At 59.3% G+C, this 25,461-nt stretch overlaps 1 protein-coding gene across 19 annotated transcripts; it reads right to left on the bottom strand.

The window, feature by feature from the left end:
* Positions 1–639: 639 nt before the first annotated feature.
* Positions 640–25,420, bottom strand: KRBA1 (KRAB-A domain containing 1). Of its 19 annotated transcripts, none has more exons than XR_014833350.1 (18): positions 25,213–25,420; positions 18,341–18,467; positions 17,876–17,983; positions 17,055–17,189; positions 16,274–16,420; positions 15,518–15,568; positions 15,129–15,308; positions 14,218–14,373; positions 12,886–13,104; positions 12,284–12,457; positions 11,772–11,942; positions 9,314–9,496; positions 7,909–8,097; positions 7,697–7,828; positions 6,366–6,467; positions 5,485–5,646; positions 1,580–4,064; positions 640–1,298 (listed from the first exon to the last, which is right to left on the bottom strand). XR_014833350.1 is itself a non-coding variant. In XM_021078711.2 (18 exons), the coding sequence occupies exons 1-18, from the start codon at positions 25,222–25,224 to the stop codon at positions 3,280–3,282; spliced, it is 3,192 nt and encodes a 1,063-aa protein (XP_020934370.1). In that variant the 5' UTR covers positions 25,225–25,420; the 3' UTR covers positions 640–3,279. The 19 variants fall into 19 exon arrangements, 18 of the variants coding, with proteins under 18 accessions (XP_020934370.1, XP_020934371.1, XP_020934372.1 ...); XM_021078711.2 differs by adding an exon at positions 9,956–10,108 and having other exon boundaries at positions 640–4,067; positions 6,366–6,470; XM_021078712.2 differs by adding an exon at positions 9,956–10,108 and having other exon boundaries at positions 640–4,064; positions 6,366–6,470.
* Positions 25,421–25,461: the final 41 nt, after the last annotated feature.

Below are 25,461 nucleotides of genomic sequence, written 5' to 3'. Positions count from 1 at the left end.
ACCACCTGAAAGTCAACAGATACGTGATAGAGTGACAGACGGACAGACAGACACCAATGCCAGGTCCCACTCCAGACTGAATCTGTGTAAGTGGCTCCGACCACCAAGCCAGAAACATTTACCTTTAAAGTGGAGAAGATGGGCGTTCCCACTGTGGCACAGCGGGTTAAGGATCCAGTCAGTGATGTCTCTGCGGGGTGCGGGCTGGATCCCCAGCCCAGTGCAGTGGGTATTGCCACTGTGGGGGCATAGGCTGCAGTTATGGCTTGGATTTGACCCCTGGTCCAAGAACTTCCATAGGCCACAGGTGTGGCCTAAATAAATAAATAGGAGTTCCTGTTGTGGCGCAGTAGAAACGAATCTGACTAGGAACCATGAGGTTGAGGGTTTGATCCCTGGCCTCGCTCAGTGGGTTAAGGATCCGGCATTGCCGTGAGCTGTGGTGTAGGTCGCAGACACTGCTCGGATCCCGTGTTGCTGTGGCTGTGGTGTAGGCCGGCAGCTACAGCTCCGATTAGACCCCTAGCCTGGGAACCTCCATGTGCCGCAGGTGCAGCCCCAGAAAAGACAGGGAAAAAAAAAAAGAGCAGGAAAGCAGGGACTACCCCCGCCCCCCAAAAAACACAAGTGAGACAAACATAGGCAGAAAATAAGATGGTATATTCACATCTAAATATATCAGCAATTATAGTACACAGAGCTGCATTAAGGGCACTGAGTAAAGAACAAACTTTGTCAAGCTGGGTTAAAAAATAAAACCCCAAAGCAGGCTGTTTTACAGAAGCCGCATCCAAATCACAAGGTCACTGGAAGGTCAAGAGCAGGTCTGCTCCACCTGTGCGTCCAGCTCCCTCAGGAGAGAGCAGCGACATCGTGGCCCCCACACCCCTCCACCTCAGATCCCCTTCTACCAGACCCCTTGGGGTGCCCGGAGACTTTGGGGTGCCCCACTGACTGACAGGCTGAGTTGCCAAGGTGGGACCTTCCCGCTTTCCTTACAGTGGCCCCAGGCTGGCAGGTGGCAGGTAGGACACAGAGGACGCTGATGTGCATGAGCTCCGCGGGGACAGTGAGGACCCTGACAGGAGTGAGCCCCGCAGGAAGGCAGGCTTTCTGCCCTCACCTCAGCCCCGGGAATTCCTGAGTACAAAAATGTCCCTTTTCTCCCACCAAAGGGGCATTTCCTCATGAAGTAGGTGGAGATGGACACGGTACCAAACTCTGACACCGCATGCGGATGTTTCACCAAGTCAGTGATTCTAGGAAGCTTTTCCGTGAATCATTTAAAGGCGTCTGGACTGTGTGGCAGTGGCCCTGGGGGACGGGCGGGGCTGCAGAGGGTGGAGCGTCTCACTATTCCTTTTACTGATTTGCCACATTCCTAAAGATGCCAACGTCCTGCAGGGTCGGTTGGACCAGGAGCCCCTGGCCTGGCTGTGGCAAGGCGGACAGGCTGTGCTGGGGGGGAGGGGGCAGAGTAGCCGGGCACCCAGGCTCTGCCCCGGGGGGCGGGGGCCTGTGCCCACGAGCAGTCCCCCGCCCTGAGCCCATCCGTTCCTTCACCTCCGCCACACAGCACTGGTGTGAAGGCTGATATTTGTCCCAAAGCCCACAAAACCAAACCTTCCAATGCCAGAGAGAGGTGGATGGTGGTGTACCCTGCTCACCCCTGCTGAGAGGGCGAGATGGGGGGGCGGGCAGGCCAGTGGGGGAGGGCTGAGCACGGCCGGCGGGCACCTGCCCCCTTTCCCACACATCCCACCCTCTGTGCTGGCTCTGAAAGATGCCCCGCGTGGCTCCCTCTGCCTGGAAAGGCGCTGGGCCGGCCTTCCTGGGTGGAAAACCTGGAACTTTCCTGTTCCCATTCTCTACTGAGAATGGCTGACTGTGAACTGTATCTTAAACATCTTACTTCAGTAGTCTTACAAACGTCAGCTTCCAAAATAGTTATCTTGGGATTTACTCCATTCATTCCAACAGCCCCTCTTAATGTCTGTCTGTCTGCCTGGCCCAGGGCCCCCACCATCGGCATCACTGGCCTGCTCCTTCCACAGGGGCAGCGAGGAGCAGGGCCCAAGCCCCATGCGTGTCCCTAAAGCCCCGATGTTAGGGACACACAGCAGCCACAAGGTCCCCCTTGTGTGGCTGTCATGGCTATAGTCCTTCTGGGTGCCGAGTTGCTCAGCGCCGCACCCAGGTGCCCTGACAGCACAGCCTTCCTAGGCAACACATGTGCACAGCTTCCGAACATTCAAGGCAAAGGCCTTGGGTGGGAAAAGACTGGGAGCAGATCCGACCCTGGAGGGGGAACTGGGGAGGCTGGCAGGCAGGCTGTTCCTGCTGCACTGCCTGGTAGGGCCTGGGGCAGGCCAGTCTGGCCACCAGGAAGGCAAGCCTGGTGGCCTTGGTCATGCTTTCTTCTCCAACGAGGGACCCAAGATTAGCTCAGCCCCTTCCGGTGTTAGGAGGTAACGCTGCACCATCACCTCCCCAGATTCAAGCATCTAGAGTCCTGACCCCAGAACCAGAATGTGGTCTTGCTCGGCGGCAAGGTCTTTACGGAAGGGATCATGTCACGGTGGGGACATGCGGATGGAGTCCTTAGGGGAGAGGGAAGTCTGGAGACATGAGCACGGGGAGAGCCTGTTCCCTGTGAACAGGAGGACAAGCCACGGACAGGGGCCTGGAGCGGCCTCGGAAGGAACCCACTCTGCCGAGCCTCTGACCTTGGACTTCTGGCCTCCAGAACCATGAGACTGAACACACCTGCTGCTTAAGACCCCGGCCTGCGGTGCTGTTACTGCGCCCCCAGGAAGCCAACACAGGTGCTGCGGCCTTCGGGAGATTGCTGAACTTTCCCGAGGGTGCAGGAGGGCAGGCAGCTGGTCCCCACTGCCGGCAACAGCAACGGCAACGGCCACTCAGCCACACCCCTTTCGGTAGGAGCCTGGGGGCCTTCCCCGTAGCAACCAACTCCTTTAAGCACCTGCCCTGCAGGTACATCCAGCTTAGACCAGGGGGCCGAGGTCTTCCCCACACTTTACCAGGAAGAAGGGAGCCACGCCCCTCTCGGCACCCGCTGGGAAGAGGTTCTCTCACAGCCCCTTTGCTGGGAGTGCCTGAGCACTCGGAGCCTGTGCACCCCCTGCCAGCTTCGGCTGATCTGGGGGACGGGAAATGACATTTCAATGAACCTGAGTGGAGAGGGCCAGAGGCGTGGCTGAGGAAGCGGCATCCTGGAGTCCAGGCAGTCAGGTCAAGGGCGGACTCCCGGCCCCTTCACGGCCCAGACCCAGGGAAGGTTCTGCTGGAGGGGGGCGAGGGGAGAGGCTGGCCCCCAGGAGAAGCAGCATCCTGGGCAGGCCTGGGCCCCCAGCTTGGGTCCCTGTGTTCCCCACCCCACAGTTCCCCCTCAAGGGCTCTCTGGAGCTCTGCCAACAGGCTGCTTGGATCCTTCGGCCAGTTTAGGGGTCTGGCTGGTGCAGCTACTGTGGCCAGGGGCTCCCCATCTGCACTGGCCCCAGGCGGGGCCACCTGGGAGGGTAAGGCAGCGGGCAGTGAAGGGGGAAGGGGACTCTGGCGGCCCCCAGTGTGTCCGAGGGGTTGACACACAGTCAGCATAGCGCGCCTGCTGCATGCTGAGGAGAGGGGCTGCTGGGAAGGGCTAGAGCTGGGCCCAGAAGGTTCTGCAGCCTGACCCCGCAGGATCTTTGGTCTCGGCCTGGTGGGTCCCTTGTGCCTCCAGTAGGGCCGGGGTCTGTGAGCAGGGCCACTGGCCCAGCGGGGGCCCCGGGGGAGGCCCTTTGGCCCCAGGCCCCTTGGGCGCCGCCCCAGCTGATGCACCTGGGTCCTCACGGTGACCACTTCCTGAGACAGGCCCGCTAGGGCCACGGCGAGCCGATCCAGCTTCTCCGAGAGGGCGGCACCCAGGCTGCGAAGTTCCTGCTGCAGGGAACTCCCACAGGAGCACGGCGGCCGCGGAGCGGCGAGCGGCAAAGCCGGAGGGACAGTGGCTGTGGGGGACGGCTCGGGCTGACTCTGGGGAAGGGGCCTCCTGTGGCTTCCTGCTGAAACCAGAGTGGGAGGTGGGTGAGAGTCTTAGAGCTGTCAGGACCTTCTCTCCCCGCAGGGTCCCCACCTAAGGCCTGGCTTCAGATGGACAGAAGCGACTCAGGCTGGGGACCATCAGGGCTGAGCTCCGAATTCATGGGCAGATACATCACAGACCGGGTCTCCATGGTAACCAAGCCTGCTTAGGACAGTGGCCTTCCCACCTTCTAAGAAAAGGCCTGGCCCTACTGATGTGCCCAGGAAGTCAGCGGCAGGGCCTGGAGAAACTGCAGACGATGTGAGTCCAAGGCCATGGGCAGCATCTGCAGAGGACCCGAGAGGGGCCTGGGCGTTCCCCGTGGGGTGACCAGGGGACTGCAGCAGCACCCAGAGCTCTTGGTTGTGAGCAAACCACAGGGTCCCCATCAGCTCCTGACCTTCACCCTCCATATTCAGATGTTACAGTCACAGGACTTTAAGTCTTAAGTTACTTAAAAAAAAGAAAAAAAAAATCACCTGCTCCTGTACCCCAGGTTCCCCTGGAACCGGCCTCCACCCAAGGCAAGCCTCACAAGGAAGCCTTGTTACCACCTGGCCTGCAGGACAGCCCTGCTCTCGCCACGTCTGAGTCCCCAGCCCGGCTCCAGCCTGCACTTCCCAGGACCCCCACGGTCAGAGAGAAAGTGAAGACTGGGGCCCAGGGACCCAAACGCCTCCCAGCCAAGCTCCTCAGGAAGGTGGTCCTGGGTGTCCTTCTCCTGAGGTGGGGCAGTGGGTCTAGCAGCCTCTGGACGGCCCATCGCTCCTAATAAAGCAGCTGTACCTCCAGGGGAGCCAGGACCAAGACACAAGGGAGCCCCCACTGCAGGCTTTGGGTGTGAAGATCTGGGTACACGTCCCAGAGTGGCCCTGGAGAGAACCCTGCCCTCCTGTGTGTCTCGGATGCGGTTTAGGGCTGTCCTCGGACCCAGGGGATGCAGAACCACAGCTCTGGGGACACACGTGGCCAGGCCACTCATTACCGAGCGAGTTTGCTCATTTGTTCTCTAAAGTCTTCTCAGACCGCAAACTTGGATTCCGGATATATCTATTCTGGGAAAAGTCTCAGTTTCTGTTTTGCCTCTAAAGAGTGTCTGTGTGCTTTTATGAAAAAGCCCGCTATCTCTGTAGGAAAACACTGAAAAGAAAGAAGCAACCTGAAGTGAGCTGGAGTTGAGAGACTCCTACCTATGACCCCAAAGAGCCTGAAAGGGTGTTAAGAAGAAGTGTCCCCAAGCTGAGACTGGGGAGTCCGGCCGGCTGGCCCTGCCAGGAGCTGAGCAGCAGAAGTACAGTGGGTGGGAGCAGGGGTGCCCGTGCAGACACTGAGCCCCAGCGGCCCCCAGGCCTGCAGGGCTCCCAAGGATCTGAGAGGGTGGGGAGCCACCAGTTCACCTGTAACACCTGGTCTTCTGTCTCCAGGCCCCATGTCCCTGGACTCTTCACTAGGCTTCGGCTTCCAGGCCAGGGGCCCATGGGCTGACCCCAGAGACTGGCAGGACCCCAGCCCCGGCCTTTTCTCCAGCTGAGAAGCAGGGCAGGGATCCACAGCAGCCCCTGCAGAAGGAGCAGAGAGTGTCTGGGGTGTGGACACACATCGCTTTGCCAGAGCCGTTCTCACGGCAGGTATTTCGACATGGCCAAAAAATAAAAATCAAAATTCAAACTTTCAGAGTTCCCGCTGTGGCGCGATGGGACTGGCATCGGCATCTTGGGAGCACTGGGACACAGGTTTAATCCTGGCCCTGGCACAGCGAGTTAAGGATTCAGCATTGATGCAGCTGCGGCTTAGGGCACAACTTTGGCTCGGGTCTGATCCTTGGCCGGGGAGCTCCATGTGCTGCCCGGGGCCAAAAAAACAAAAAAAATCAAAAATAACTAATTAATTAATTAAAAAAAATCAAACTTTCAACTTTTGAATACTTTTCAATGAGATGCAAGAGGGATCTACCCGGCTTGTCAGGGAGCCCATCTCTGGCTGAACAGCCGGCCAGGGCACACGTGGTGAGCGGGAACTGGCTTATTTCCGGGTCCTCTGCAGCTCCGGCCTGATGCCTCGGCTCTAGTGGGAGGTGGAGGCTGCAGAGAGCAGGTGGAGGGGCCACAGCCCGCAGGCGCCACTTCAGTGAGGCTCCTCCAGGGACGTGCTAGGGGCCCCCTGGGCAGTGAGGAACACGGGTATGGCTCGGGCCGGCGCAGAGGTCAAGGACTAGTGGAGTCACCAGCCTGAGGGCGGGGAGCCCCCTTCTCTGACCCTATACCCCAGCCACCCCTACCTCTGCTGATGTCGCCCAGGGCACCGGGCTGGCCGGGGGTCTCCGAGCACACGTCTCTCCAGGGCAACTGGGATCCACCTCCCGCCTTTTCTTCTGCTTTTCCTGCTGGGAGCAAACACGGGGTCAGGTCTGGACCGCGAGCCAGGCAGCCGTTCCTGGCGTTCTTGGCAGGACAACCTCTAAGGCCTCCCAGGCGGAGGAACCTCACTTTTGACACTTTTTGTCTATTACCCCCCAATTTTAAATGGGAATCATTACCATCCATATGAACAGACATGAAGTGTAAGCGCCTGCCACGAGGCTTGACTGTCGAGGCATCTACTTCAAAGACGTCCATCTGGGACAAACATACTGCTGGCTGGATGACGCAGCTACTGGCGATACAACCGGGTCAGGAACCCGGTGGCCCCCCAAATCTGGGTGACCTAGACTACTGACCACTTTTTCTTTTTCTCATTTTATAGCTGCACCCACGGTGTGGCACATGGGAGCTACCGGGCCAGGGACTGAATCCGAGTCACGGCTGTGAGGATCTTTAACCCACTGCCCCGGGCCAGGGATTGAACCTGCACCCCCAGTGCAACCCGAGCTGCTGCATTTGGACGCTTAACCCACTGTACCACGGCAGGAACTCCCAGACCACTGACCACTTGAGTGACTCTCCCTTCCTGGGCCCGCGTTCCACGCCCACGCTTTAAGCAAAGCAGTGAAGAGCGAACTGTTAAACCCTAAACACCCTACCATCGGCCTAATAAAGACCGAGCCAGGACCTCGCACTCTCTCCCCACCCCTCACCGAGTACCGTGCCCTCCAGGACCTGTGAGTGATAAGCCCTGTGCCTCCAAGTCCCCGGTGGTTTCTGCCCTGGCACATCCCACCGTCACACTAAGACTGCCAGGGCCGGCCCAGCCAGAACGATGGCCCAGAGCGGGGGGTGTGGGGAGCCTATGGGACCGACTCTGCCCACGAATGAGGATGCTCCAGGCGTTCCTGGCTAAGAGCCTTAGCATCCAGAGGCTGGACCAACGCAACGGTACATTTACCGAAGTGTGTGTCACATGCACATGTTGTGTCTATAACACATACACATGAAGATCACTGCCAGGCTGTCCAAATAAACACACTCAGATAACACTCCTGGGGTCTCATGTGCCTCAACAGCTTCAGGTCCTCTCCTGGCCGCTCATCCTATGGGGAACTCGAGTACGACAAAAGCAGAGAGCTTTCTGGCAAGAGTAAGGCCAAGTGACCAGTGGGCTCTGACGACTCAGTCTCTGGACGTGTGGCCCTTCCAGGGGACGCGCCCCCTTCTCAGGAGACCCTGGGCTCACCTGCACTGAGGCCGTGGCGGTCCCCGGGCTTGCCTCCCCTCGGGCCGTCACCAGGGCGGCTGGCAGTGCGCAGACCCCCAGGGGGTGGGGATGGAAGGCCCAGGCCCTTGTGGCTGGGAAGGCGGTCCCTGTCTGTGACAAACAGGGCTGGGGTCAGGGGGTGCCAGCCCCCCAGGGCACTGCTCCAGCCTTCCTCTCCCCAAGGAGCTCACCCTGCAGGAGGGGCTGCCAGAGCTCGGGCTCCAGCCTCGAGTCTTCTCCTTCTGAGCTGCTGACACTGGAGCAGGAGCTGGAGCCAGGGCTGGGGCCAACCAGGCAGGCGAAGCCCAAGGGCCCCCCAGGCAGGATCCCCTTCAGAGAGTTCTCCAGGCAGTGCAGTGGGGAGGGCTTGTTGGGTGGCCCTGGGCAAACAACAGCAGAAGAGCCCTCTGTCCATCGGCCCTATGGCAGAGCCAGTCCCCTTTCCGCCCAGCAGACCGCTCCTCGCAAGTTCTGGTGGACCCTGAACAGCTTCCGCACTGGCCCTCGGAGGTGGAGAGAAGCAAAGCCAGAGCCTGGCCTGGCCCGCCGCCCCCCCCGGGAACCTTCCAGAAGTCTCAAGACCCTGGAAATCACTGGCAGTCCAGTTCCCACCAGGCCCTGGGTCGCCTACCTGCACTCACTTGGGACCAGGAGCCCAAGGGGTGTCCAGAGTAGGTCACCAAAGGCAGCTCTTGCCCGTGGCAATATTAGAAATACTGTATTTATTCAAGTAAGTCAGACCCTATGGCCCGCTTCAGCCAACCTAAGAGGGATTCTGCTGGAAGTTCAACCAAGCGGCAGCTGCGGCAGCGGAAGACCCCCCTCCACCCAGAGGCAACTGGTACAAAGGAAATAAGCCTCCTGCCTGTAGAGAGACCTGACCGCTGGATAAAGGCAGCGCTCCCCCCGCTTCTCTCCAGCGCTTCTTTTTTTCCAAGTTGCAAGTTCAGTTTTATCGGGAGATCTTACTGAGGACTAAGCCCAGGGGGACAGCTCTGAAGAGGTAAAGAAGGAGCCAAGAGAAACGGGAATTTTTGCTGAAATAAACAAGTAGTGGAACATCAAAAGATCACCGCTAATCACAAAAGCAGACACCTCAAGGTAATGATTCTGGGGGGCAGGGGGAATTCCCCGGCCAGGAATCAGACCTAAGCCACAGCTTCAGCAATGACAGCTCCTGAAGCCACTGTGTGGGGCTGGGATTGAACCTGCATCCCAGGGCTCCCAAGGTGCCACTGACCCCATTGCGCCACAGTGGGAACTCATCAAATGAATGATTTCAGTGCTTTTCTGTGTATGTGAAGATGTTAGAGTCTGGGCTCACCGAACTTCTTAGACATGCATCTTACCTACCTAGGGCCAGTATCCAGAGCACAAAATGTTCCTATTTTTCTCCACCCTGAACTCTCCAGCACTTTGGGTGGCTTTGTCTCCAGCACACCTGGCAGTGCCAGCAGCACACGTGCTCCAGCCGGCAGCCCGGGATGGTGTGAGGTAGGGAGGGAACAGAGGCCCAGAAGGGGAAATTGATTCTTTCTTCAAAGATCTTATCTGGAGGGAAACTGGCCAGTAGGTTCGGGGCAGACCCCAGCTCACCGTCTTGAAGCCACCTCCACCGTCCTGGCCTGGTGGTCCCGGGGTCCTTGAGGCCTTGCTGGTAGCAGGCAGGGACGGTGCCAGAGGCAGGCACCTGCGGGCTAGCCAGCCGGAGGCTCCTGGTAGGCACGTCCCCCACGCGCTGCCCATGATGGGCTGGTTCACAGGCCTCGCCCCTCAGTCCTGTTTTAATGAGAAACCGAGAGGCCGGTCAGCCCCAGGGCCCTGTGTTGGCACTGAGGCCAGGAAGTCACTGGACAGAGAACAACTCTTCTGCTAGATGCTGGGGCGCACGAGCTCCTAGTGTGGGACACACACCAGCCCCGCAGTTCCCGGGAGCCACCCCGATCCTCCGGGACCTCTGTTTTCCGGGACCAGCTACTGGACTCCTGGGGACCCAGAGCCCAGGGGCTGTGGCAGACACCAAGGCACGTGGGGCCAACATGCCCAGGACATGGACATGCCGCTGCCAAGGGCCCTGCTTGGGGTGTCCCATCCCGCCTCCCCTTCACACGCAGGTGCTGGCAAGCCTCTAGCCCCACCGTTTCCACGGCATCGTTGCATCTCAGGCTGGGATGTGGGCCTGCCAGTGACTGGGGAGGCAGCTCCCAGGACAGCCCCAGACACTGGGCAGTGCTTTACCTTCCGTGTCTGCTGTCCAGTTCCTGGGCTCCCCTCTCCGTGGCCCCCTGTCCCCTGCTGGGGACCAGGACCAGGCCGGCTGCAGCCTGGGCGTGGGTATCTCTCTGAGACAGTTCTCTAGGCCCTGGAGCGGGGAGCTCCCCACGGGGCTTCCTGTGAAAACCCAACATTTACGGTCTTGACCGGTCAGAGCTCTGTCCCATGAACCCCAGGAGCCTGGCCTGTGCTCCGTGTCCAGTGCAGCTGGGGCTGCTGGGGTGGGGGGCGGACCCAGACCACAGGCCCCGTCATGCCAGCTCAGGGAACCCAGATGGAGACCTGGCCCCAAACTGTGTCAGTCCTGCCTCTGGTCAGCACTGGGAGAGGTCTCCCCATCAGCTGTCTACAGAGAAACTGGTCAGCGGGCTGTGAGGAGGGAGACAGGCCCTGAGGCTCGAATGCCAGGCTGCTTTCGGTACCCGAAAAAGAAAATGCTAATGATGATGCAGGTCTAGAAGGGCACCACTGGTGCATTTCAGCTCGGGAAAAAACAAAGGGCACAAGTTGTATCTCTGTGGAAGCAACAGGAACTAGATGGAATGAAATTCGAGAAAAGGAAAGGCCCTTCTTAGGTGAGCTGACAGCCCAGCCATGCCCTTGCCTGAAGGTGTCTGCTGATGCTCAACCAGGCAGAGGACAAGATAAGAGAAGCTGCCAGAGCTTCATGTTCGTGGGGCTAGACCTATAGTGTCACAAAAGGAACCCTGCACATGGCTTTCCCCATGGATGCTGCTGAGTTCTGGGGCAACAGAGGGAGCTGGGCTGGAAGCTTCTACAAGGCAGAGGGAAATCGCCTGCTGTACAGGTGACTCAGACGATCAGGTACACGGAGAGAGGACACACATGACGAGTGTGTGTCCCTACCGCGGAGCTGCTGCTGCGCTGCTGTGGGAAGGGGGCGGGGGCGGCGCAGCACCGGAAGCCAAGACCAAGCGGAGGGAGACCTCAGGAGTGTGAAGACAGAGCAGGGAGAAGCTGGGCGCAGGGAGCTCGGCCACACACGGCATTCCTGCAAGCGCAGGCACCCGCAGTAGGGGGGCTTGGGGAGGCAGGGGTCTGGAGGGCGGGCGGGAGGCAGACCAGCTTTCCAACCAAGACGAAATGATAATGTTACCTATTAAACACTAAAAATGGAAAAGAAAAGCCAGCTGCATGTTGGGAGGGAAAAGCCCTCACCCCCAAGGGGCTGCACCATGGCAGGTGCAGGAACCCAGGCTCACGGACACCAGAGGCCCCTGTCCTGCCCAGTGGCCGGGGCTGGCCCAGCAAAGTGCCTTTCCTCTGACAGCAGCAAGGCCAGGACACAGAGGTGAACCCAGGGACTGGGGTACCCTCGGATGAGGCAGAGGAAAGCACCAGGATTGTCGAGAGGGACCCTGGGGAACCCTGCAAGGCCCCGAGGAGGTGGCAGATCACAGAGAAGCCTCCACGTGGAGGGGCCAAGCAAGCCCGTAAAGGTGGTTTTACACAAACCCCTCGGGGTTTTTTCATGGAAGCCAGTCTGATGTTACTGTGACTTCTGTTTGGCTGGGAGAAGGAAGAATCCGATGCTAGAGGAGATTTTTTATGTTCTAACAGATCTTAGGTGTTGTCCTGCCTCTTCTGAGCCAAGTCACTACTACAGACCCCTGCCGCAAATGGGTCCTTCGCCTGCTCTGCCAGGCCACGCCCGTCCTGCTGCCAGCACTGGGCCCGCGGCCTGACTTGGCTGGTGGGACAGGAGCGGCCCCCCAACCTCTCCCAGGATCCGCCCTCGGCCTCAGGCTGCTCGGCTCACCTTTTCCGGGCCGATGCCCCTGGCTGCCCACCGGGCTCTGGAAGTCCAGGTCCTCGTCAGCGCTGCTGGATGAGGAGAGGCTGGAGGGGGGCCCTTGCGAGCCCTGGGTGGGGGCAGGGCCGTCTCCCCTGCAGCGCTGCAGGCCCAGTGCCAGCGGCCCCACGATCCCCTCTGCGGGAAGCAGCACGGTGGGCATTATGGGAAAAGCACAGGAGAGGAAGTCCCCTGGGCCGTGAACGGTGCCCAGACCTGCCCCAACCCCTCTCCCCGGGGACCTCCTTTAGGGTAGGTTAGTGAGCCCACAGTGCAGCACGTTAACCCACGTCAACCCAGCCGCGGGTCTCAGGGGCACAGAGGGTAAGTGAGAGCATTCAGAGGAGGCGGTCGGCAGAGGGCTTAACTGGCTCCCCCCAGGCAGGGGCAGGCCTGAGAGGGGGCTGGGGGAGTGGGGCCTGCGGCATCCCCCGTTCTGTGCCCAGGGGCAAATGCCACCCCCAGGCCACGCGGTCTACCTTTGCTGTGTGATCCCAGGGGTGGCGGCTGGGGCCTCTGAGACCCGGGGTCTCCTGGCTGGTAGCTCCGGGACCAAGAGGTGGCCGGCGGCTGGGGAGGTAACGACCCACTCAGGGGAATGCCCTTCAGACAGGCCTCCAGGGCTGCCAGGGGTGAGCTCGAGGCACTGCCGGCTGGGACGGGGGAGATGGCCCTGTCACCACCTCGGCACGTCCCCCCGGCCCAGCCCCAGCCGGCTGCCCGGCCTGCCTTCCTCAGGAGTGGCAAGTCCTACGCCCGGCGTGTGAGCCTGCTGGGCAGGACAGCCTTCGGTGGGGGCTCTGGTCTGCTCTCTGCTTCCTGGGTCTGGGGGAGACACTAGCTGTCCCCAGGCCAGGGGCAGGGTGGGAGATCCGCATGCGGCAGCCAGCTTCCTGACAGTCAGGGATTCTCCGTAAGATGAAGGTCCTCGCGACAGAAGGCTGTCCCAGCAAGGGCCTGGGTTAAGGAGGGTGGGGGCTAGGGGTGACAGTCTGGGTTCCCCTCCCCAGAGTGCTGGCAGAACCCTGGGGTCCTGAGAGGCCCACCCGGGACGACTTGAGCAGACGACTCCAGGTCTCACCTTGAGCTGCAGGGCCCCAGCCCGGCACTTGGACGCGGGCAGTGCCTCTGTTGTCCCCGGGACTGCAGGAAGCAGGCGGGCTGTGGGTCTGCTTGCTGAGCTGACAGGACACAGGCGCAGGGGGGCTCTGGGCCCAGCCTTCCTCCGTCTTCACCGCAGACAGCGCACTGCCAGCTCCCGGCCCAGGCCCAGGAGGAGGGGTCTGTAGGGGTCGGGGCCCTGTGGGAAGCCCCCCATGAGGCCTGTATTTTTTATTTTCTTCCTAAGGCTGCAGGGCATATGGAGGTTCCCAGCCTAGGGGTGGAATCAGAGCTGCATCCGCTGGCCTACACCACAGCCACAGCAACGGGGGAGCTGAGCCGAGTCTGCGACCTACACCACAGCTCACAGCATCGCCAGATCCCTAACCCACCGAATGAGCCCAAGGATCGAACCCATGTTCTCGTGGATACTAGCGGGGTTCTTTTTTTTTTTTTTTTTTTTTTTTTGTCTTTTTGCCATTTCTTGGGCTGCTCTCACAGCATATGGAGGTTCCCAGGCTAGGGGTCGAATCGGAGCTGTAGCAACTGGCCTACACCAGAGCCACAGCAACGCGGGATCCGAGCCGCGTCTGCGACCTACACCACAGCTCACGGCAACGCCGGATCGTTAACCCACTGAGCAAGGGCAAGGATCGAACCCGCAACCTCATGGTTCCTAGTTGGATTCGTTAACCACTGAGCCACGACGGGAACCCCACTAGTGGGGTTCTTAACCTGCTGAGCCACAACAGGAACTCCCCCTCATGAGGCCTTTGTAGGATTAGGATGGGGCTCCAAGGCCCCTGGCCTCCACCGCAGTCTCAGCTCCAACGTGTCCGCTGCCTGATCACCAGGAGGTGAACCAAATCACCCCCACCCCCCCCCGATTTCTACTGAGGGATGCCAGCCAGCAGCACCGAGTCAGGGTCCTTGCTCCAAGGCCAGCAGGCCTGTCTCTTAAGGTTCTGGGACACTACCAACCACCAGTGAGCTCACATGGATGTGACAAGAGCCCCCATGTCAAAGTGGTCCCCAAATGTCCACTGCAGGAGTGATGTCTTATTTTCTGCCTCTCTCCCTCCCAACCCTCCCCCTTCCCTCAGGAACCCTGAGCTCCAACTCAAAGAGCCAACCTGGAGCGTGACCACGCGGAGGTGCCTCCTACATGCCCAGCTCCTCCTACAGTGACCGTCCCAACGTCTGGCTACTCCGGCCAACACAGGGACGTGTGGGCCTGAGTGTCTCCCTGGGGAGGGTCACCTCCAGCGCTGTCTGGAGCAGGGGAGAAGGATGCCCAGCCAGCAGCCCTTACCTCCAGAGCTTCTTCTCCAGGCCCCTGGGTCCTCTGGTGGCCGGGGGTCCCCCACTCCCGAGGGGCTGGGACGCCTGCCCCGGGCTTCTGGGATCTCCTTCAGACAGCCAAGCAGACCCTGGAGGGGGCAATGCCCTGAGGCTGCCTCTGTCTTCACTGCAGGACAAGGAACACACAGTTACCCGGCGACTTGTAACTCACTCAGCTGTGCACAGGTCGCTGTCTTCTCAGGGCATGATTTCAAAAAGCCTGTCTACACAGCCTCCAAAGTGGACGGACGATAGGAAGACGGCAAAGTGCGTCCTGCAGGCAGAGCACGTGGTATTCCTCTGAGTACCAACAGAGGAAGCGGGTGGACTAGGTCCCTACGGGTAGACGGCTCTCTGGGCCCGAAGAGAACTTAATTCGAGGAGGACCAAGCTTTCTACACCCGCCCCCCTCCAGCATCATTAGTGGACCTGAGCCTCACAGCACCCCTCCAAGGCAGGGACAATTACCCCCTTTGACAGACGGGAGATGAGGCTCAAAGGCTTCACAGCCTTTCACAGTCGCCCAGGGCCGGCGTTCCTGCCTCCACTGTGTCGCCACGATCCCCAAGTCCCCCGCCAGCACCCCACTTCGCGGCACTCAACAGCTCCTTCTCAGACGTCCCACGTCAGGACAAGCAAAGAACCCAGAGGATCCGGGGCAAAGTCCAGGCCTGAGTTTTCTTCTACTTGCTGACCAGCGCTGCTCTCCTAAGACAGCCTCCTGGCTCCAGAAATACCACACGGATGGTCCTGGAGCAGCCAAGCAGGCCACGGTCCTCGGGGAAGGCATTATATTTACAGAGAACTGTCTACAGAATTGCAGCCTGAGCTTTCACGGGCGCAGAGACCTTGGCCTGGGGAGACAGGCCACAGGGAACTCACCTGCCCAGGGCGGGCTCCCGCGCCCCGGCTCTGCTCTCAGCCGCAACACACCCAGGCTGGGGACTCGGGGCGGCAAGCTCAGGGGTGCCTCGGGGTGCTGGGGGACAGGCTCGAGGATTTCCTTCAGGCAGTTGATGAGGCCTTGCAAAGGGCTGTTCCCGGGAGAGGCCCCTGTGGCTCCTGCAAGGCCAGCCCAGTCAGTGGAGCCTCGACGGTGGCAGCTGAGGGACCCATAGGGCGCAATTTCCCACCCATGAGAACAGTCCTCAGAGGGCTGGCAGGAGGCCCGGGTGGGAGAGCCCTCGCCTGCCCCGGCGGGCCCTCCCTCCTGACTCCCAAGGCCCTTTCTCCAGCCAGGGCTACAGGTCTGGGGGCTATAGGCTCCTCACCTGGGGCTCCTGGGCCTTCCTCCTCCACAGGCCTCGGCGTGTCAGCAGTTCCTGTTGCAGGAGAGACAGGAAGGCTATCCTGACCCTGAGAAATCGCCCAGATCTGGTGTCCTTCAGGACAGGCCTCTCTGGCCTCTAAATCCCCCAAGGGCAGCCGAGTCCTAGGAACTTGGATTTGTGGCAGAGCTAGCTTGTTCCCGCCTCCTTCTGGGGAAGTTGCCTTCCGGTGAGAAGGTGACACCAAGGTTGTTCACTCCCAGACCCGCCCCCAACCCCGGCCTGCGACTGGGGCTCAGCAAGGGATGCCCACAGCTTCAAGGCACGGGCCCCAGGCTTGTACTTGCTTCTCAAAGGTGCAAAGGTGCCTGACCTGAAACCACAGGCTAAATGGGGTCTGTTTTTCAGGAGTGCCATATTCATGCCATATTAATTTTAAACATTTTCGTTAAAAACAGCTCTTTAGACAAATGTAAAATTTGCAACAATTTTTAAAATAAAATGAGACAGAGAAATTGCACTGGCCACCCGTGTCCTCTCCTGCTCTTACGGCGGCCCTGGGGAGAAGTCAGGTCCAGTGGCACAGGCACACTGCACACAGCGCTTGGCGTGGGGCCAAGCATCCTGCTTGCTCGCTGGTCCCCAGAGGCCGGGCACGGGGCCTGTGCCCTGGGGAGCCTGACCCCAGTTCGCAAGGCAGGAAACGAAGTCCTGGAGAAAAAGAAGAGGGTGCAAGGCCCCTTGCTGGGTCCCACTCACTGATGGGGAGGGGGCTCCCCTGCCCCCTGGCTCCGGGCGGGTCAGAGCTGCTGCTCGGGGAGGGAGCCACGCTGGGCTGGCCCACAGGTGTGTCCGGAAGGTGGGTGAGCAGGCCTTGAAGGGGGCATGCGTCCTCTGTCCCGGCTGCTGTCAGGGAGGAGGGAGAGGACACTGGAACTAGACTGTAAGCCCAGAAGGAGGTAGCATGTCCCCAGCGTTGTCCCATCCTGGCCCCTCCCTGCTGTATCCCCCTAACAACCAGGACCTCAGCAACCTCTGCCTTGTCGTCCCTGGGCTCTGGGGCAGATTCCCAGCAGTGAGTGGTCGTGTTCTGATGAGACCCCGGCCACCCTCCCATCAACTGAGCAGACTTGAGGAACCCTCGGGACTGGGACTGGTGGGCACAGACCCCCAAGGAGGTGAGTGTGGCAGGCAAACAGGGCCCGGAGAAGAAGGGGAGTCTGATGAGGCAGGAAGGGCGAAGGCTGGGGGGCCTGGCTAGGGGCCACTCGGATAAGGCTCTGCTTCCTCTTCCTCATCTACAGGACAGGGATGGCCTTGCCTGCCACATGGGCACAAGGCGATGGGGCCACGAGGGCAGGAAGCAGCCAGGTAGGACCACCGCGAGGAAGTCAGAAGCCGCTGTCTCCCCAGGACCCACGCACTCTCAGAGGCCAGCATGCCACCTGGGCCTCTGTGTAATGGGGCGACTCCACCAGGGCCCGGCAGGTGCATGGCACATCTCTTGTGGAGGCAGAGGGGCCGCCCGCTGTGCACTCACCCCCGGGGCCGGTGCCCTCCCCATCCAGGCCGGCACCCCCGTTCTCCGGGCTGGCTTCCCGGAACAGGAAGTCGGGGATCTCCTTCACCAGCTGCACCAGGGCGGTCAGGTGCAGGCTGTGCTGAGGGGCTCCTCCTGCGGAAAGGCCACAGGGAACCCCGCCCGCATCAGCACAGCACCCACGCTTCTGCTGTCTTCACGCTGAATTCATGTCATTCTCCTGCCGCTCGAGGGGCCGCAAAGGAGAGGCCAGTGTCCACAGGTAAGGAGGACCTGGGCTCAGAGCAGGCGACCCGCCCGTGGGAAGAGCCAGGACCAGGATGCTGGGGGCTGTGTGTAACTGAGTTCTGTGCTCTGTCACGTGTTCCCTTTACTCCCCAAGGGAAGTGCTAGGGAGGGCTCCCCAACCCGCCAGCACCCGGGCCCTCTGCCTTTCCTGGCACCCCACAGACCACATCCAACATCCGAGGTCTCTGGACCCCCAGGGGCTCCAAGCTGGCTCTGCCGGGGTAGTGGCAGGAGGGGGCCCAAAGAGAGGATGCTCGCCAAGGGTGACCCCAAGTTTCGTCTGAGCACTTCGTGCAACAGGCAACAGTGTACCGGGCTCCTGGCCCAGAGGGGTGAGGGTGAGAGATCAGGGAGGGGTCAGTGTGGGAAGCCTGGTGAGGTGGGGAGGGCTGAGGTCGCAGCGTCCCCTCAGGAGTGGAGGGGCTGACAACCACACCATGGGAGGGACAAGAGTGAGTCCAACCAGGCCCAGGCTACCCGGGGAACCAGGACCCCCAAAGGGGTCCAGTCCTCATCTGCCAAAGGTTACTCACCCAGGGGGCCTGCTCCTCTAGGAGGCTCCTGGCCATCCCCAGCCCCTCTGGCTCCTCCAGGCTCCATGGGAGTCAGGAAGGCAGAGAGTGGAAGCAGCTCCGCTGTCCCTGGGGAAGAAAAGAGACAGTCCCAGGAGGGGGCGCTGGCCTCCGCCCCCACACACCGTCACTTGAGCGGCCCAGCCACCTCCACATCCCCACACCCGTGTACATGGGTCCCTGTGACACCCAAACCCCAGGGACTGCTGGAACCTCGGAGCCCAGTGCTGTTCTGCAGATGTTCAGCGCCCCCCAGCATCACCCCCAGAACTCTACTTTAGTCCACAGACAGGACGGCACGCTGACCAGCCAGGCGGCCCCTAGCTCAGTGCCAGGCTCTCAGGTGCCACCACCAGCAGTGCTCACTGTGTAGATGAAGACCCAGGCCCCGGGTGGTGCCCGCCCGCGTGCCTTCCCCATCCTTACCCAGGGAGACCAGCGCCTCGTAGTTCTCCTGCATCACGTCCAGGTAGAGGGCCCGCTGCCCCTCCCCGAGCAGCCGCCACTCGTCCTCGGAGAACCGCACGGCCAGGTCCCGGAAGGCAATGGACACCTGTGGGCACAACCTCAGGGGAGTTGGCTGGTTCCCTCCCGGTGAGGCTGGCCTAGCTGTCCCCAGCTTGGGGACCCAGCCTGTGTGTCCAGGTGGACACCAGGGAGGGGGGAGTGGTGAGAGCACGGAGTGGGTGCTCGGCACGTGGGTACCGGCCAAGGGGCAATAGGCATCTGCTCAAGAGACAGTGATGGGGGTCAACTGTGTCCCCCAAAAGACGCAGCGAAGTCTTCTCCCCAGTACCTGTGACTGTGGCCTTATTGGGAAACAGGGTCCTGTAGATGTAATTAGTTAAGATGAGGTCATGATGGATGAGGTTTGTCCTGAACCCAACACCGCTGCAGTTCTTAGAACAAGAGGAGCAGAGGCAGACCCCAGGGACGCCAAGGCCATGTGACAATGGAGGCAGAGATGGCAGTGATGCGGCCACAAGCCCAGGAACCTCCCGGGGCCGCCACGAGCTGGAAGAGGTGAGGCAGGACCCCCTCTGCGACCCCGCAGAGGGGACGTGGCCCCACCGACGTCTTAGTTTTGGACGTCTCCCCTCCCGCCTGTGAGGGAATAAATGTACTGTTTAAGTCCCCCAGGTTTGTGGTCCTTTTTACGGCAACCCTGAGAAGCTAATACAGACAGTCTCGTGCCCTGTGGCCTGGGCCCAGGAAAAGGTCACCCCCAGGACGGGAACTGCCGGCACCCCCAAGTTCACCGTGTTACAGACTCACTGAGCAACAGGCAAACTTCACTTTGAATGAGCAAGGACTTGGGATACTAACACCACAGCATTTGAAAAGTTTACAAGCAAAGTGGAGACATACGACAAAGAACAAACAGCCCATATTTTCAGCGGGGATGATCCAACAGCCAAGAATCAAGCGTGTAAAACGTCCATATGGCTCCTCCCAGCCCCGCCCCAAGGAAGAGCGAGAAGGAAAACCCCACGCAGGCCTCAAGTCTGCAGCGGCAGAGCCTGCCCACCAGCCCCGCCGGCCACACCCGCCTCCCATGACAGACAGAAGAGCCGCAGACTCCCCGCTTCCTCCACGGACCCTCGGGCTCAGCCAGCTGGGCTCTGGTTCCAGCTGCTCTCCTAGACCCGGGTCTGTGCCCGCCCTCGCTTTCCAGTCTCCCTAGACCTCCAAGGCCCTGGCCCGCTGTGGGGACCTCCACCTCTCCACGGGGACCCTGCAGCACGCAGGCACTAAACTGCCGGAGATGACGCCGCCAAAGCCCACGCAGGCCGCAGTCCCATCCCTCCCAGATGACCAAGCTCCCCCGCCCTGACCTAGCCTCACTCCTCTGGCCTGGGAGCCCATGACTCTGAGGTCTGTTTCAGGGTGCAGAGAGGACCCAGGCTCACCCCTGGAGAACACCAGCTCCTACCTTACAGCTTTGCAAGATAAGAAACATTTCGTGCTAATTTTTTAAAAACAGGAGTTCCCAGAGTTCCTGTTGTGGTGCAACAGAAACGAATCTGACTAGTAACCCTGAGGATGCAGGTTCGATCCCTGGCCTTGCTCAGTGGGTTAAGGATCCGGCGTTGCCATGAGCTGTGGTGTAGGTCGCAGACACAGCTTGAATCTTGCATTGATATGGCTCTGGCGTAGGCTGGAGGCTGTAGCTCTGATTTGACCCCTAGCTTGGGAATCTCTATAGGCCGCGGGTACGGCCCTAAAAAGAAAAAAAAAAAAAAAAAAAAAAGCCGAAAAACCCAGCAGTTCCCTGGTGGCCTAGTGGTTAAGGATTTGGTGTTGTCACTGCTGTGGCTTGGGTTGCTGCTGTGGCACCGGCTTGATCCCTGGCCCAGGACTTTCCACATGCCATGGATATAGCCAAAAAAGAGAAGGTTACAGAGTCAGAGAGGCTGGGGACCCCTTATCAACAGTCCCATCCTCTCACTGCCATACCCAAGGAAAAGTGGGAGGGGGCAGGAGAAGGTCGGGAAGTTACAACTGCTTCATTGATGTATTAAACTCCCACCGTGACCAATACACTAGAGCAAAGTAAGTGTCCCCCAAACCAAGCCCTGGGGGAAGATCAGCCACCTGGAGGGGCCAAGCGATGGGGGGAGTTTGGAATGCCCAGGACCTGGACTGGGGACCTGTCTGGGAGGCTAGAGGGCAGGCTGAGGGGCTGGTGCGGTTCCTGCAGCCTGGAGGGTCTAGAGAAGGGCGCTGGAAGCGAAGAATTTGGGTGTCCCCAGCCTTGCCCAGGTGACACAAGTGTCTGTCCTGCACTGCAGGGCTCTTCCTAATGGCAGTGGATGCTTCAGGCCACTCTGGCTCCAAGCCACTGGCTCTTGCAGCAAACCTCTGTGCTTGCCTCCAAGAACACTGGCTGGCCAGTTCAGATTCCATGGCAGATGGTCAAAGACTTAACCAGCCACCATACAGTTCCAGTTTGACCGACAGCTCTATTTTTTCACTGTAAATTAAGGAAGTGGCATATTCTGATTTATCTATCTGTCCTTTGTGAGCCTGGTTAGTGTAAGCCGATTCTTCTAAGAACTATAAGCTAGGGGTGCATCTGACTGACATCCGACTCTGCACCTGCAGAACAACAGTTCCACGCATGCCCCTTTACAGGAGGCTGGTAAGCAGAGACAAGTCAGATGGCCTTGGAGGCTCATGGCTTCTCCATCTCTGGCAGCTCCACACAGAGCTGGCTCAGCAGGTCTGAGTTTGCTCAAGGGAAGATCATGCTGGTACCATCTACTGAGCTATGGGGGGGGGGGGTCCAGTTTTCTAACAAGGCCCCTCCTTAGGGAACACGAGCCTCCCTGTGAAGTGATGTCAGCCTGAACCCCTCCCTCCCTAGCTGGTGATGAGAGCTGGGGGTCGTGGCTGAGTCTGCTTCCCCAGCATGCCGTGTTCTGTACATGGACCAGGTGCCGAGACCCCGGCCAGCCTCCCAGTTCCATGGCGCTCCCGCTCCCTCTCTGACTTGACCCTCTCACGCATGCTAAGTGGGGTGTCGCACACGGGCAGCTTTCAAGGGGCCTAAACATCAGCAGAGGAGTGATGGCACCACACTCCCAAGCACCTCGGATCTCTCATTTGATCGACAGAACGGCCCCACAAAGGCAGCTGCTTCGCCCCGTGAGTAGGGTGAACGTCCCAAAGCAAGAAGCTGCACGAGCTGGCAGACAGCCAGGGGCCACGGCGAGGACCTGGGCCTTTGCACTGAGATCTCGGTGCCCCTTCAGACATGCCTGACTGTGACCATAACAAATCATGAGAGTGGTAAACCTTAACAAACCCAGCATCAAAGCTCCTCTTTTTAGAAAATTATTACTACCCAATAAAGTTCATTGTGTGGCACAGCGGAAATGAATCCGACTAGTATCCATGAGGATGCGGGTTCAATCCCTGGCCTTGTTCGGTGGGTTAAGGATTCCGCATTGCTGTGGCTGTGGCATAGGCCGGCAGCTGCAGCTCGGATTTGACCCCCTAGCCTGGGAACTTACACGTGCTGCCAGTGCGACCCTAAAAAGCAAAAAAAAAAAAAAAGAGTTCATAGGGATAGATCATGAGAGTATCGGTAACAAACACTCTCATTCCTAGTAACCTGTTAACAAAAGCTGAACATTTAATATGATTTTTTTTCTCTTTCTTTTTTGGCCACACTCACAGCATAAGGAAGTTTCTGAGCCAGGGATTGAATCCGAGTGGCAACGCCAGATCTAACAAGTTTTTTAAGGTGGGGGGGGAGGGGAAGGGTCTTAAGTACAAATGTAAAAGGTCCTGTGGCCACCGCTAAATGGCAGAGTCCAAACGCACGGCCCTGCTGGAGCAGAGAGTGGGGTGAGGAAGCGCCCAGCAGAGCCGAGCACGCTCCTCCGGCTGGAGAGCTAGTTCAAGTCTGCAGACAGCTTCTCTGTTTAGCGAACTGGGTGCAAAATGCTGTGTGTTGTCTTCCCTCATCGGAAGCTACTTACAACCTAACGGCGGAAAAAAACAAAAGGGTTTTTAGGGTTTTTGACTTCACAGTTTCCTTTTAATTAGGACTGGTTTTCTCACCTCATCTTAGATCTACCAAATCACGACATGTTTCGTGCTTTTCAGAGCCCAGAAATCGACATTTTCAAGCTTCCCAGGTGACTCTGCCACACGCTAGGTTTAAGATCACAGGGCCAGGGCAGAGCTGCAGTCCAGTCGGGCTAGGACTGGGCAGCACCTGCCCGGCCTGCTGGAAATGAAAACCACCGGAGTGAACAGGACCCTCTCCTCCCCCCCAGGGGTGAGCGGGCCATCGCAGCATGTCTGTGAACTAGAAATCACCCACAACCGCTGGACACCGTTAGGGGCTGTGAACATTTAGCGCCAACTTCTACTCAAAACAGGAGGGCTCTGCAGTTTCTACTTAATTACCTGTAGCAACGGGGCGCTCACTACACTATTGCCGGCCTCATCTAGGAGTTCAGAAGTTCTGGACACACAAACGGGCAGAGTATGGGGGTTTGGGCTTGACTTCAGGAGCCAGGCTGCTGGAATTCCAATTCCTGCTTTGCTTCCTATTAGCTATGGGCTCAGCAAACTCAACTGGGATTCAAGTTCCCGCTGTGGTGCAGCAGTCGACTGCCATGGCTCAGGTCACTGCAGAGGTGCATTTTCTTTTCTTTTCTTTTTTTTTTGCTTTTTAGAGCTGAACCCATGGCATATATAAGTTCCCAGGCTAGGGGTCAAATCCGAGCTACAGCTGCTGGCCTGCACCACAGCCACAGCAATGCCAGATCTGAGCCACATCTGTGACCTACACCACAGCTCACGGCAAGGCAGGATCCTTAACCCACTGAGCAAGAACAGGGATCAAACCCTCATCCTCATGGATTCTAGTTGGATTTGTTAGCCACTGAACCACAACGGGAACTCTGAGAGGCACATTTTCAATCCTGGCCTGGCACAATGGGTTAAAGGATCTGGCATTGACACTGCTGCAGTGTATGTCACAGCTGCGGCTTGGATTCAGTCCCAGGCTGGGGAACTTCCATGTGCCGCAGGTGTGACCATTAAAAAACAAAACAAAACAAACTGGGATCATAACACCCTCTCTCATAGGGACTTTGTGAAGACTAAAGGAATTAACACAGGAAAAGTGTCCAGAACAAATGCCGGGACGTAGTAAGTGCTAGGGTTCCTATTCTTGCAGCCAAATCCGTCTGCCTAACATCTCCCTGCGAGTCAGAGGCTGCCACCTCCAGCTACACAGTGGGGCTTGTACCCACACTACTCCTGACCCTGGGTGCCTCTTTATCTCCTGGCTAAATATACCAGCTCTTTTAGACATCCGGAAGAGATGGTTTCCAGGCCATTCACCCTGTCAGCCTCAAGATAAATTCTTCTATGACAAAGTTCTCATAAAACGGGAACGGGAACTGACTGTGGCCGGGGCTGGGGCGGGGGGGTGGGGTGGGGGCTCTCCATCGCTGGTCTCCCCCTACCCAGAAAAAGCAGACGAAGAGGAGTGAGTGTGTGTGCGTTCATGAATGCACATGCAAAGAAGGGAGTGAGCAAGATGTGCAAACACTCAGGCCACAGATTGGCCCTTAGGTCCTTCCTGGTGCAGACCAGCTCTCCCAGTGCTTCAGGCTCCCACTGGGGCTTCCAGATCAGACCCTGAACTCTGCTGCCACCACCTGTGGGCTGTGTTCCCGTAGGCTTAGGCACTTGAGAGTTGTGCTGGACAGAAAGACAGAAGGCTCTCCCTGTCTCTCTCATCTGACAGACTGACCTCTCCCCCAGGCCACTCCTGGGCCCCTTCTCCAGGAAGCTACACGTGTGAGTTACAACACCTCCTGGAACATCAGATCTGAAAGATCAGGGGTCCAAGCCCTCATTTTATAGAGGAGGAAACTGTGGCAGAAGGAGGCCAGTGGGCATATCTGAGCCAGGGTGTCCTGAGGCTCCCTAACTACATATCACCACATCTGCGGAGGAGACAGCCCCTGATTCCACAGCACCCAATCTGCCTGGCATTGCCCTTTCTCCCAGGAACTTGTGGGGCACCGATGATACCAAGGTCCTGGCACAGTGTTGCTCTGCCTGGCCACGGACTGCCCCAGCCACTCTCCCAACACCCGCCTCTGCTCCGGTCCTCAAACCCTGGGGTCTACAGTTGCCTGAGTTTGGTCCAAGCTCAGGAGCCACTACTATTACCAAACTAGCTCCAGGGCCCAGAACCTGCAGCCAGTCCCCCCTGGTATTGCCATGTTTTCCCAGCACCCTGTCAGCCCCGCACACAACTGGCCCGAACTGGTCCCGGGCTATGACAGATGGGTTCTCCCTTCGGCTCTCAGACCTACATATCTTACCTAATGGATAAAACCTGGGACTTTGTTTCCCCCCTCCCCCGATCCCAACCGGGGTCAAGGATCCCACCAAGAATAAAAGTAAACAGATACACTCATTCCTCCTAGGCCTTTGTGCCCGCCGCTCCCAGAGAGAGGGTGATGCTTAATTCAAAGGAAAGTGTTTCCAAAGGTGGAGACAGGCTCCGAGCACATGTCCACGGCCGAGCGGGGAAAAGGGAGGGGGACGTCGGGGAACCTGGACTTCTCCCCACCAAATCCTGCGCACCAGCCTCTCCCGCCCCCAGCCATGCACAGCCGGATCCCAAAGTTGCCGGGTCCCGGGCCCTCCCCCTCCCCCGCCTGCGAGGTCCGCACATCGCCACGCGCAGGAGATCCGCGGAGGCGCCCTTCGGTCCATCTGTCCTCCGCGGCTCGCGGCGGGATCCCGGTTCGCCTTACCTGGCGCGCCATCCCGGGCTCAGCCTCGGCTCCTGGCTTCCGGCGCGGCCCGGGTCACCGGCTCCCCGCCCGCAGGCTGCCCGGCGACCCTCAGCGGCGGCGGCGGCGACTTAGGTTAGCGCAGAAGGAAACCCAGCCAGGGGCAAGGAGCGCGGAGCAGGGGCGGCGGTGGGCGTCTGGACCAGCTCAGCGGCTCGCTTCCCAAGACAGGGAGTCCAGCCTCCGCGGCGCTTCGGGCGCAGGCGCGAA

The sequence above is a fragment of the Sus scrofa genome, chromosome 18 (assembly GCF_054392235.1).
Source record: "Sus scrofa isolate SSC_HxYL_T2T_F1_AM1 chromosome 18, Sscrofa_HxYL_maternal_Yorkshire_Landrace_v2.0, whole genome shotgun sequence".
NCBI lineage: Eukaryota > Metazoa > Chordata > Mammalia > Artiodactyla > Suidae > Sus > Sus scrofa.
Note: the sequence above shows the minus strand (reverse complement) of the source record. Positions and strands in the feature narration are given on the sequence as shown.